Source organism: Camponotus vicinus, unplaced genomic scaffold (genome assembly GCF_025532165.1).
Source record: "Camponotus vicinus isolate PSW18456_S1 unplaced genomic scaffold, iyCamVici1.0 SCAF_13, whole genome shotgun sequence".
Taxonomy (NCBI): domain Eukaryota; kingdom Metazoa; phylum Arthropoda; class Insecta; order Hymenoptera; family Formicidae; genus Camponotus; species Camponotus vicinus.
The window spans coordinates 4,987,065-5,000,224 of record NW_028141949.1 but is presented as its reverse complement, the minus strand read 5'-3'; the positions used below and the strand labels follow the sequence as shown (position 1 = coordinate 5,000,224).

At 38.2% G+C, this 13,160-nt stretch overlaps 2 protein-coding genes across 6 annotated transcripts in view; one reads left to right on the top strand and one right to left on the bottom strand.

Annotated features, from left to right (window-relative positions):
• LOC145964525 (uncharacterized) overlaps window positions 1-13,160 on the top strand; it is a 194,940-nt gene that overhangs the window by 14,363 nt on the left and 167,417 nt on the right. The gene's annotated exons all lie outside the window — the stretch shown is intronic.
• The window catches only part of LOC145964524 (LIM domain only protein 3), a 111,767-nt gene continuing 101,972 nt past the window's right edge, over window positions 3,366-13,160 (bottom strand). For all 3 annotated transcript variants that reach the window (XM_083087394.1, XM_083087393.1, XM_083087395.1), the window contains exon 6: window positions 3,366-6,140. In XM_083087394.1, coding sequence (XP_082943520.1) covers window positions 5,982-6,140 — 159 coding nt within the window. In that variant the 3' untranslated portion in view covers window positions 3,366-5,981. The remainder of the gene's footprint in view (window positions 6,141-13,160) is intronic.

The following is a 13,160-nucleotide window of genomic DNA, read 5'->3' as shown; positions in this document are numbered from 1 at the left end:
TACACGATGCCGGAACGGGACACGCGGTTCCCATCGGCGGCCGGATATTATTTCAGTTGGCGCATATTTCCGCAAATGAATTTTATGAAAACAGTTTTTGCTCTTTTAATTAATCACTCCTCCGGACCGCCGTTTCTCTTCGCGCGTACTCGCTGCCGCGCGCGCGAAGCAGTCGAGGACGAGCGGCGGCTTTTAGTAATAATATTGCTTCAGAGACCGCGGAAAAGAGCCGCGATTCTCTCACCCCCTTCCTCTTCCCCGGGTTCTTCCGTGCGATACGTGATTTGCGTGTTTTACGCAAACCCGTCGCGACGTTACACACCCGCGTCCCTTTTTTTTCTCTTATTATCGCGACGAAGAAAGGGCGCGCCTGGAAAAATTGTTGGCAGATAATAACACTCGCCTCTCAAGTTTCTCGTAGCTGCGGGGGAGTTTTGCGATTCGACGGGGAGGGGGTAATTTGCCGGCGATTAAACATGGGAGATAGTTTGAACGGAAATAACAAGTAACGAGAAGAGAGAACGATTCTCGACGAATAAATAGATACCGATATATATAATCACGATTCTCTATTTGTCTGCTTTTTAAAATCTCGGACTTGTTATTTGCTATTCGTGGTTGCTTTCAGAGCAATTTTTTTCGAAACTATATCAATATTATGTTCAAGATAATTGGCACGGACTAGTTCAAATATTTTACTAGACATCACGTAAAAGAAATAAGTAATAAAAATAATCTTAAGAAATGTAATCTTTTCTCATATTTAAAATTTGATCTTGCTATAAATAAAAAAATCTGAATGAAGGCATTGCCCGTTTTTTTCCCGAAGCCACGTCTTTGCATATTGATTGAAGCTAAACTCTGATATTGTATAATTAGATTGACTAATTTTTTGACCTAAGTCTTGATAGTATATTTACAAAAACATAATACATTACATACACAATTATAGAAAGAATAATTAATTAATTTAATTATTACATGATAATTCGTGACAGAAATCTATTTATAATTAATGTGTACTGTATATATTCTGGTATACGTGTAAATATATATATATATATATATATATATATATATATATATATATATATACACATATATATATTTTGTATATAGTTTTTTCAATGTTTATTATATGATGTATAAAATTATAAATTAAATGTCCCGAATTCTAAAATTATAAATAATCTGAAGTAAGTTTAAGTATTCTTCCTATAATTATACTCTATTTATAGCAATGTACGTATTCGGTGAGACAAGGAGAAAATGGCAATCGAGCAGAAGGGGGCTCGCGTTTGCTAGCGCTAAAGTGCGGCATTTTGTACAAACAGAAGTAATCGTCAGTCAATTAGATGGTCGGGAAGTTGTAGTTAGGCGAACCTTCTGGCGGCTAGGCGTGCCCCGGATAATCGTGATCGTAAATAACATTTATCGGGGGCCTCCGTGCTCTAATTGCCAATGATTACCGCGAGCCGTACGAGAAAAAATTGCCAATTTGCATCGAATGCTCGACCGTCTCTCTCGTTTCCCGCTTCATTTACTTACCCGCTCATTGGATTATAGATAAGTAGTTTCGCCTGCGACATTAAATCACCTTCCCTTATCCAGCGACGGTCGTTTCGCTGAATCTCCCCATCGAGATACGTCGATTTCACAAGAAATATCACGAGCGTATTATATGCATGTAATTTTCAAGTAACATTGCTTCGTAGTACGATGCGTACGTCACAGAATTTCGAAGAGTTGTGAATGTGCGTCGCGATTGATCTCAATCGTGACGTAGCAGGTAAACATTCCGCTGGTATGACGCGCGAGCAAGCGGCACGAATGTAAACAAAACAATACGACCTCCCCCCCACCTCCAGCCGCACGGCGTACGGTGAGTCAAAGATACGACGATCATCAGTCGATTACCGCGCGTTAAAGAAAGTTAATGTTTTTCGCGATATGTCTAGTATTATTATATGTATATTAAAATTGTGTAAATTATTACATTCAGTGCAAGTGTATACATCAGTTACTTGTTATCAACTCGTGCCGACTTCGGAATGTGCACTCTTCAGGTGGAATCCATCCAGAACATATACTGCTCTGTCTTTTAAAAAGCACCAGGACGCTTCAATTTATAGAGGTATTTAAAAGCTCTTTTTTCTCAAATATTTTGAAACTTATAAATATTGAGTTTTCATGCGAAATATTATGCGTACATTGCTAAGTTGTTAAGTATTAACTTAATATTCGTGTTAAGAATATTGCGATATATTATACTTTGCGATTCCGGGAAGTTACGAAGGACGAGGAAAGACACTGCGTTCCTTCGCAGTCTCGTCATAAATTCGCGATGTTCAGCCGAATTTCGAGTCAATTCGTGCAAATCGTGCGCGATCGCCCCTTTCGCGAGTTTCCTCTTCCGTTTCTTCACCTCGCTTTTTTCCATCGCCGGATACGCGGAGAGGGTTCGCACCAGAGAATAGAGTTGGATGCCGCTCTCCTGAATACACAATGCGATTTATTCGAAACGCGGCGTATAAAACACAAAGGACCGCGTATGATTGGTAAATTATTGAGGCGAACCGGATTTGTCGGCCAATCACGTAACGCCCTTAAATAATTCAAGGGAAATACGAACGGAAGATGCAAAGGGAGGCCACGTCGGCGGCGAAAATCATTCCGCGTGTTGATTTTCGCGTCGCAACGTCGCGAATCAATATCGCGAGCTCGATAGAAGCATAAACATAAACCTTTAAGAAAAAAGCAAACAGAATGATGACGGTTCTTTTTTTCTCGTTCTCTTAAATGGAATCAATGTATGTTGTCACTGATAAGCAATGAATAATCACTAACGGTTTTAATTATAAGCATAAATTTCTAATAAAACCTTATTGGAAGAATCAGTTAATAATAGTAGTTATTATTAGTATATTTCACTGAGAATATTTTATATAAAAGACGCGTCTTATATATTATGTATTATGAGGTAAATTTATAGCAATATATTTTGTTAAAGAAATATATGAATTTAATCGAGTCTTGTTTATAAGTTTATCACATCTTAAAAGTGAAAAATTGTAATATTATATGTATATAATTTTGAATTTGAATACTAGTTATGTATTTCATTTCAAATATGTATATGAAAGCTTTTCAAAAATATATTCATTTATGATAAATAATAAAAACTTTTAAAACTACAGCTTGCAAATACGATTATTGCTGATTTTTCAGCGAAATCTTATTACCATAATCAGTGAAATATATGAAGAATACTTTTCGCTGAAATTTTATATCACTGCTTTAGTCAGTGATATTTTCGCTGATTCAATTTAAGAGAAATAACGACATACGATTCACAATTACCACTGTTGCATAACATCGAAACAAATTTATTAATACTTCTATGATAGAATTATAATATAAAACGTATCTATACTAGTGTAAACGCATACACACTTTCTTAATTAATTAATATCTCGGTTCTTTCGTACGTCGTGATCCAAGCGCACATAATCAGTACTAGATATATATAATGTTGCCCATGATTTATACGGGGATTTAGAAAGCGATACCGTAGAATACAATGTACAAAAATGTACTTTCGGTACTACTCGCACTGCCTGTGTCCTGTTAAACATTCATTTGATAGTCGCATAAGTACGGTATAAATATTTGTTTGGTAATCGCAGTAGTTTCGTCGAAAACGAAGTTTCGCGTTTAGGAACTATGCTGGAATTGTCATATATTTTGCGAGAGAATTAATCATTACAATTGTTGAAATATATTTTAATGTTGAGTGAAATCGCATTCCTTAGGCGACTTTAATGCGTTTGATGAATGCAACAATAAGGTTACTGTTATGTTTTAGTATGAAAATACAAGTTGCGAGTCAAATCAAAATGATTCAATGTGGTTGGATAGATTGAACTGTATGCTTATACGATGTTTTTACTCGCGAAGTCGAGGTGCGCTAATAATTGGCACTCGTTATTAATTATGCATATGATGTTATTTACCATATAATTCAAAATTGCTACCATCATTTATATACATACACATTCTGCATATATTTGGTATAATAAAATATTACGAAAGTATAAGAAAGTACCATGTATAAGAAACGTTGACGAGCTAATATATTCATACTTAATTTGCATAAAATTATAATAACAGAAGCATATAAGAAAATATTTACGTAATTTATTAATATAATATTAACGTAATTTATTAACAATAGATTCACAGTCAATTTCAATTAGTTTCGCGAAATATGATTCTAACATCTATTCCTTAAATTCTCTTTTGCCACGGATGATCAACAATTAATTATTGCCTCCCTTCGCTAATTGTAAGATTTTTCTCATTACCTCGTTATTGCGGCCGGGAAGAAACCGTGAAGGTAGCACCTCTGAAGGAATCGGCAGTTTTCCGACGCAGCTGCTAGCCTATTATCGCTCGACATAGGTACTTTTGGCATCGACGATGAATCCCCGAAGAGCTAAGGGAAGAAATAAAACATTCTTCCCGACTACGGGTATTCTTCGTGATCCGATACGATCAGCATGGGCCGGGCCGGAGAGAGAGAAAGAGAGAGAACTTTTGACATAACTCAGCCTCGTTATCTGACTCGCAAATAAGGCAACGGAAAAGTTCGCGACATCAATCTGGGCCTCTGCCGGGAGATTCGAAGTTGAAACAATGCTTAAGTCACCCTTAACGTATGAGTCCCATGGGATGGCGAGCAGTTGCCGTTGCTACTTGCACTGCTTCTCTCTCGAAGCCCGCCGATTCGATCTACCGATTCCCGATGCTCGCCTTCGTTCGATAGGACCTATCAAGGGTCATCCTGCGTACCATCTCACCGAGATGCCGCCCTCGGCGAGGCGAGCACATTAAACGTTAGACACTAAACTTTATTACCATCTCAAATTTCGGGCTTTTCATATGATACGATTGTTGTTAAAGATCTTTAAAAGACCGGCCGGAAGTGGATAGATGTCGATATAAGGATTTTATGAAATCAAATAAATCCGGAAGAAGTTGTGGTATATTTTTCTAGTGCATAAATTTTCATGCAGGTTTTATATTTTTTTTTGTTTTTTTCTTAATTTATTTTAGCGGCTTTTTATTTGTTTAAACTGGGTCGCGCAGACACTCGATCAATTATAATCTAAAGAGCACCAATAATTTGCCATAATTGGCCAAAACATTCGTTACCTATCTACTGTCTACTTATCTATTTATTTATCTACTTATTTATCGTCTAGCCAGTCGAGCGTAGGGAAGACGAATCCATTCGACATCTCAAATATATGAATCTAATTAAGTGAGAGAACGAAAGACACACATTCCGGATTTATATATTCTTCCCTCACGTTCTGTCTTGTATTGGAGAATTTATTCGAAGATGGAATAATAATTCGTCCGGAAAATAAGCATTTGTTAAATGATGTAGAAGATGACATAGGAGATATAGTTGCTCCGCAATTTTGTCAGTTTTTAGGAAATTTTATATCCCTGTTCCTTTTTTAACAGAACGTCGCGATATATCCTTGTGTTATTAATTTTATATTTTTTTATAGTTATACATTCCTACGCCGCTTATTCGCGTTGTTTCGCAGAGACACTATTATATATTTTTTTAATTCTTTATTTACATGAAAATTGAACTTCGTCTAGTTGATTTTCAATCGCGACGAAAAGCGAAATATAACATAATGCGAATATATAATATATATCTGTGCGCGGTAACACTTTTCCCTCTCGCATCATTGTTTGATGTCGATAATTTAACGATCTTATTTTTCGATAGTTAAGGGATATTCGATTACACTCGCAATTTGCCGCGAGTCATATGCTAAAATTACGGGTTTGGACGATCGGCATGGTAAACCACAAAGACAATGAGAACGACGCGAGATTCCACGAGTCGTTCCCTCCCCCATCGCGCGGCTCAATCGATATATCGGTGCTTACTTCGTTTGTCATTTGGCATCGTACGATGCTTGCGCATTGATACCGTTTAAATTATTCATGGGGTTCAGGACGTTATGGGCGCTCGAGCTGGCTGGCGCTGGATATCCGTTGTGGTTATGGGCCGCTTCCCCGTTCGCCTGTCGTTGAGGGCCACCCGCGGTTACGTTCTGCAAGATAAAAGAAGACGCGTGAGGATTATACACCGTCGATATACATTCGGATGTGTACGGATCGGTTTTCTCATTCAATTCGGTCCTAATCGAACGATCTCGACTTAGCGGAAAATTTATGCGACCGAATGCACGCACGTCCTTTATAAAGTGCCGTCGAGCAATATCGAGCCGTCGATCGAGAAGCAGCGTATATTTCGTATTTTTCTATCAATCTTACATATGCACGGTTTTTTCTCTTTTAAAGTCTTCTCGATAAGTAATTGCAACACTGTATGATTTATACCAATGCGAGTGATATACCGTACTAGTGATTCGCACTGACCGCCTTAGTTAACAAATTCTGGTTAGTGTGACTCGTTTGTCCTTGTCTAGATTATAACTCTAGCTGTAACATAGATTGAGAAAGAAATTTTAATTAACCATGGTTATCGTTAAATAATACACTGCAAATGATATGCTACTATTTTGTTACTAGTTTGTACAGTGAAAAAAAGACACGTGGTTAATTTTCTTTTTCAATTTAGTTTAAACAATAATCTTCGCGAAAAAGAATTATTTAAAATAAAAAGTGTGAAAGTTTCTTATTTAAAAAAGACATCATAGACATATTTGAGAGAGGCATCGCGTTAACAAAGATAAATATTTCTTAGTAACACACTTTATGTATACTTACTCTTTCTGGAGAAGAAAGGGAATTAATTGTTAGAAATATTAATATATTAGTAGGAATATAAATGTATTTTTAATTATTAATTTAACCGTAATTTAATCACGTCACTGATACCGACACGTGTCTATAAAGAAAACACGCAACATTTCATATTTATTGAAATTGATTTTAATGGCTATATAACATTCGTGTATAAAATATATTTAATCTCTTTTAGAGGTAACCTTTATCGATTCTATCGATTTCTTTGCAAATTGCATTTAATCGAGTAAAAAATATTGGTTGCATAAAAATTACATTTAATTTATTTCCGAAATTCATTTATTAAATCTTTAAATACATATCAAAAGACGTATTAGGAGATGCGAATCTGTAATTCTGAAGAATTTAATCCGATTAGAGAGCAATTTACGAAATTCAGGAATAAAAGCAGTCGATCGATTTGCTTCGTAATTCGATTTCAACAATTATTCATGTCGCGGGTACGTAAAATCCAGCGCGAACTTCCGCTCTTAAAGGGTTGACAACGCTAACGAATTCGCATATCTCTCTCTTTCTTCCTCTCTCCTCTCATCATCCTTTCTAATGTATTATCTAAGACTTTGCTTCAAAAACAAAAGACCGAAGGAATGAACTTGTATCTCAGTGGCCGGATAAAAAGGGAGAACGGGACGACTCAACTTTAGTGGATCTCTCTTTCTTGTTCTTGCGACCGATTCTTTATCCATCTCTATCTCTCTGGTGGCCATATTTATGCGCTGATGGTACAGAGAACTCGTGGGAGAGGCGGAGGCTGTACTAGGCTAGGTAAGCGCCGTTGAAAACTTCGAACTTTATATCCCTTCCTCCCTATCTCCCTCCGTTCACCCCCTCCTTCGTCTTATCCAGTCGATCCCGCTTTCTCTTCGTCTTTTACAACCGTCGTCGTCTCATGCTTTCTCGCGAACACGCGTGCCTCTCCTTTCGCCTCTCCTCCGCGTCTTTCCCTTCAGTTTCTCTTAGTTTCTGCAGTAAAGGTGTTAAATTATACAGGCTTAAAATTCGGCAGACCGTGCGGCTCAGCCCCTCGTGACGAGATCCTCCCTCGTCACGATTTCGGCCCGTAAGTTGATCATACTAACTTTCGCACGGCGCCGAATTAAGCCTCCATTTTCGGCAATTATCCCGCGCCTTGGAACGTCTTGGAATACTTTCGTTGCGACGCAACGAACGAATCGATTTTAATTACAATATGTTTTTTGTTTTCAAAGAATGCAAGACAAGAATAAATTACAATACATAATTTATTATTAAATTAAATTGAGTAAATTATCTATTTTACTTTTCCTCATTTTATTTCGCTTTTGTTTCTCGCTGTATGCAATGGGAAAATAAGAATGAAAGCGCAGATCTGTCACGGGATCGCTGTGAAAGGTGTTATCTCTTTTGGTGTCTTAATAAAGCATTTTTCTCATTCTAACGTAAAAAAGTGTAGCCAGCAGGGTGCGGTTGCGGAGTAATTAACTCGTAAATAATTACGATAAAAATGACAAAGCGCTGCTAGAGAAATGCTTTATCATCTGCCTTCGCGACGAGGGCGACTTTTTTTCCTTAGGAAGGATCCTTAAATCTCGTCGCCGTGAGAACCCTTTTCCCCAAGACTTTTGTCTTTCTCTCTGTCTCTCTTTCTCATTTTACGTTTTTGGGATACATATATATCCCAAGTCTTCCTTTCTCTTTCTATCTTTGTACCCTCTTGTCTCAGAGAGTCTCGCTTGTAATTAAGAAATCTCCGTGGAAGGCTCCAGACCGCCGTTGAACACTACTATGGGTTAAATTAAGTCTATGACTTATTCAAGTTTTATCTACAATTGCCAGAGGAGGAATTACCGAGTTGTGGATTTACTGCCGGCATCGTAATCAAACAGCGCGCGTTTTGTGATATTCGATATGTATAGATAGAATGTTATACAATTATGTATATAATCCTCCACCAAAGTCAAACATTTTTTTTATTCGATTGTTTATAACTATTAGAAATTTTGTAATTGTTTGAAAGATAATTTTAATAACATAATTAATATCTTGCACCAGTTTATTAATGGAAAGACGAGTTTTTGTGTTGCATATGATAGTCGCGAGTAGCTTTTTTCGCGTTCATTTTCTTTTCTCATCTGTCGCGGAAAATCTCCCGGTTTTTCCTTCCTCTCAAGAGGATCTCGCTCGCGCGAATAAGACATTAATCGTGACTCGGCGCGAGGGTACTAAAGCGGGGTCGGGTAGTTTGTAACTGACGGTAAATGCGAAGCATCGCCAACGCGTGAGGGGTTTGCCAGGGAGAATCGCGTGTCATTTGTCCGTTGATCTCCCGCGGATGGGAAACGGCCAGGTGCGCGCGTTCCGTTTCTACGCGCGCGGTGTAGCTTTTCTTACGCGCAAAAATTAGCGCCACCCACGCTCGTGGTCCGACCTCCGGCACGAGATGAGAATTAGAGAAAGACGTCGTTAATCGCCCCGGGATCGTTTGGAAACGGAATTTACTGGCGGGTCGTTAGCCCCCAGGGCGCGGCCACTTTCGATTTGATTCTTTCCTCAGAAAAAAAGAGATTTATTAATACTCTGTTTTTTCTTCTCTGCAAGTAAATAGTGTAGGTCGAAGAAAAACTAATCAATCATATTTATAGATTCTTCAATTTTTTTTTAAATTTTTTAAATTTCAATTTTTGTGAAACAAATTCGTGATTGATCATCGTCTTTTTTTTGGCTTTATTTTCTGATGCATTTTGATTTTACATTAAAATTTGTTGTTAAAAGGCAAGCTTGACCATGATCGAGTCCTTGCGACGGTCCATAGTCGTTGGTAATAATCGTTACAAAAGTAAGCTCTCGACCACGTAGCACATAGCTCTCTCTCTTGTTTCCCAACTAAACTCATAATCTCGCATAAGCTCGCAAGCCGGGCTTTCCCATGCGAGCTTTCTCAGGACGCGCGCGTTGTACAATATAAGGGGCCGCGCGGAGGCTTTACGTGAAATTCAGCCAAGCACGGTGCACCTAATAATGCGCTCGTTAACAAGAACGACGTGTACACGCGCGTGCGAGGGCTCGTATGTACGTGCTCATGTCTTTCTCCCTCTTCCTTGCTCTCTCTCTGTCTTTTTCTCTTCCTCTTCCTGTCACGACACAACTTGTGTTACGTTGACCAAGCGGACAATCTAATCGGCTGATCGATCGACGATCGATCAAGAGCTGTTTGTTACGCGTAAAACATTTTGATCACGGCATTTTGAGATTTCGCGACAATCTTTTTTTCTCTGGAGCGAAAATTTTAAAAATTTTTAAATATATTTTATATATTTTATATTTAATATTATATAGAGAGAATATAATATGTGCTCGTTTTACATAATTTCCATGACATTCTCTGATGTAATTCTAAACAGATCGTATTCGCATGCACAACGATAGAGTATCTACAATGAAGGATTAATGATGGACTAATGGCTTTGTTCAGTGTGGGAATACGCTTGTGGCTCTGTATAGTACTGCATTACGATGATGTACGTCCATTTCGCTAAACGCTACATTTCGAGGGATTAACCGTGCGCTACATTAATTATTATTAATGGTATCATATCCTATTCTGACACATTCTATTCGGATATTCTAATGCATACGTTATATCGATCCCTAAGTCTTTCATTCATATCGAAACAGCTATTTTAAACCAATCACGTACAATTAACGCGATATTCACAATGAAAATTATACATAAATACCTCTTATATTTTGCCATCATAAATCTTTTACTAATACAATCCATTCTAACAAGTTCGTGATATTGTAATAATTTTGTGAATTATTCTGTTTATATTAATATATTAATAAGAAAAATATAAGCAAATAAAATAGGAAATGAGATGAAAAATTAGATCTTTATTTTAAGTATAAAATCTTCAATTTTTTTAGTTATCCTGAATTCGATACGTCCATAACGCATCTGTTTCATCCTTGAATAAATGGATATTGAACACTCAGATTCAATAAAAATGACGTTAAACCGAAAGTTTAATTTTGCCGAAATTAGTCGCTCGCATTCGATGAACTTTCAGGGATCTAATCGCCTGGAAGCAATATAGAGGATGTTGTAATGCCTTATTCCCCGAATACGAATCTCGTACTGTGCATTGATCCTCTTAAATTCCCATGTACCTTCCGTCTTGGCATTAGCATATTATCTCACCTCCGCAACTCCCTCTTCCCTTCATCGCGTCTTTCAACCTCTTTCTGGCACCTCGGCCTCCCTCCTCCCTCTGATTCGCGAAGGACTTCGCAGACACTCGAGAGTTTGTTTTAAAACTCAGATAATCGTTCCAAACTCTCTCGTCGTGTCTTTCTCTTTCTCATTCTTACTCCGTGTCTATATCCCCCGCTAATGTTTCCTCTTTCATCCCCCTTCTCTTCTCTCTTATCATTTCGCCGAGTCCCAAGGGGAAAATTAGACTGAAATAAAAGTTCTCGCCAATTTTTAAGCGCGTTACACTTGTCTCTAAGGAGGATGAGATTGCGCGGCTCGATCGAAATTCCTGTTCGAGAAATGGAGCTAAAGCTTCACGAGTCTTTTCGCTATTGTTACTATTTACAGAACTATATTGTTATTTTATATATATAATCGAGTTCCTTTTAATGACATGAATAATATCTTTTTAATTTTTTTAATCCAGAATTATTTATTTTCGATATTGTAGAATATTAATTTTTTATTGAAAGTTTTTATGAAAACAATTATGTGTTTATTGGATTAAAAATCTCATTGTGTTGTCTAACAGTACCAAGATAATCAATTTTGAAATAGTCCTTATAATATATGATAAAGTTTCAATAGACCAACGATAATATCGGAAACGATCCATCATCCGTCATCGAGACAGCTCGATTGTCGATACTGACGGCTAAAGGCGGTCCAGTCCCGTCGCTTCTTTTCATTCCTTCATCCTCCCCGTCCTCGATTTACCTCGGATCAGGCATACTCGAGTTATTCGTAAGCAACATCTCCGGCATTATTCGCAAGAAGCACGGTAGATCCTCCCAGGGCTGAGAAAGATTGGGACAGCTGTCTGTTCTCAGGCAATCAGAAAAACTACCGCCCCCTTTTTCACCTTCCGTCGACGGTACTTCGCTGCCTCCGACGGGCTTAAAGAGAGTACAAGGGTGGCAGCTGCCTCTAGGACGAGCACCCTCTTTGCGGTTTTTAAGAATCTTAACGCCTTTCCTCCTTTCTCCTTTTATATCTTCTTCTCTCTCTCTCTCTTTCTCTTCTTACACTTTATAGGTATTCTCAATTTCGTCTTCCCGTTTTATCGCGCTTTATCGGAGTGTTAAATCTAACGGGAGCCCAATGTTTTCTGTTTATGTAATTGTTTCTTACATTTAAAAAATATCATTATTGGTTTTATCACAACTCATTGCTATCGTTTAAAACTTCAATTATTTATTTCATACAAGATGTATGTGTGATATTATTTTATTCGAGGCGAAAATGAGCAAGTATGTGTGATATTATTTTATTTGAGGCGAAAATGAGCAATGTACGTGTTAACTTCATTTAACTGCAAAATGTCAAATGACCTTTATGCTGGCTAACAAAACGATAGACATCTTGAGTGCTCTCCGCGATCGAAGGTATTCACGCTCCAGGAACGAGATGTCAAGAGGGATCCATCAGGCTTAGCGTAATAGATGCGCAGACGACATTAGCATGCCACGCCGATTATTGGCATTAGTCTGCCATCCCGTTATTTCGCACACCGGTCATTTATAACCCGTAAACCCTCCAAGCGAATCGATATTGCGTGTGAAAGCTGCTGGATCGCGCAATATCGCGGAATACACCGCGGACGTGCCAATTTTTCCCGATTGTTGACGATGCCAGAAATTTACAGCGAAAAAACAAATTTGATTTCCCTCGTTGGGCAATAAAAAAATATTAATTAAAGCGACACATCGCGTTCGGTGTCGAGAGACTTTACGAATTTTAAGTCTCGAGTGAGACACCCCGTTCGACCTCGCCAAGAGAGATTTACGCGCGCGTGTGGATGTCCCTGAAAAATATTTACGCGCTAACACGCCCGTTCACGCGAGCCGATATTTCTTTAAACATTATAAACGACGTGTACACGCACGCACGCACGCACGCATGCACGCACGAATGGTCGTCGAAGAGCGCGCGACGCTTACGTGGCATACAGGAATAGAGTCGCAAGGGTTACCAACCCCTGAATTACACGCAGCTCGCCAGCAAGAGCGGTTAAGGGGAGCGAATTTGCATATTATAAGTAGTACACGTTACCGAGCATGATATCATC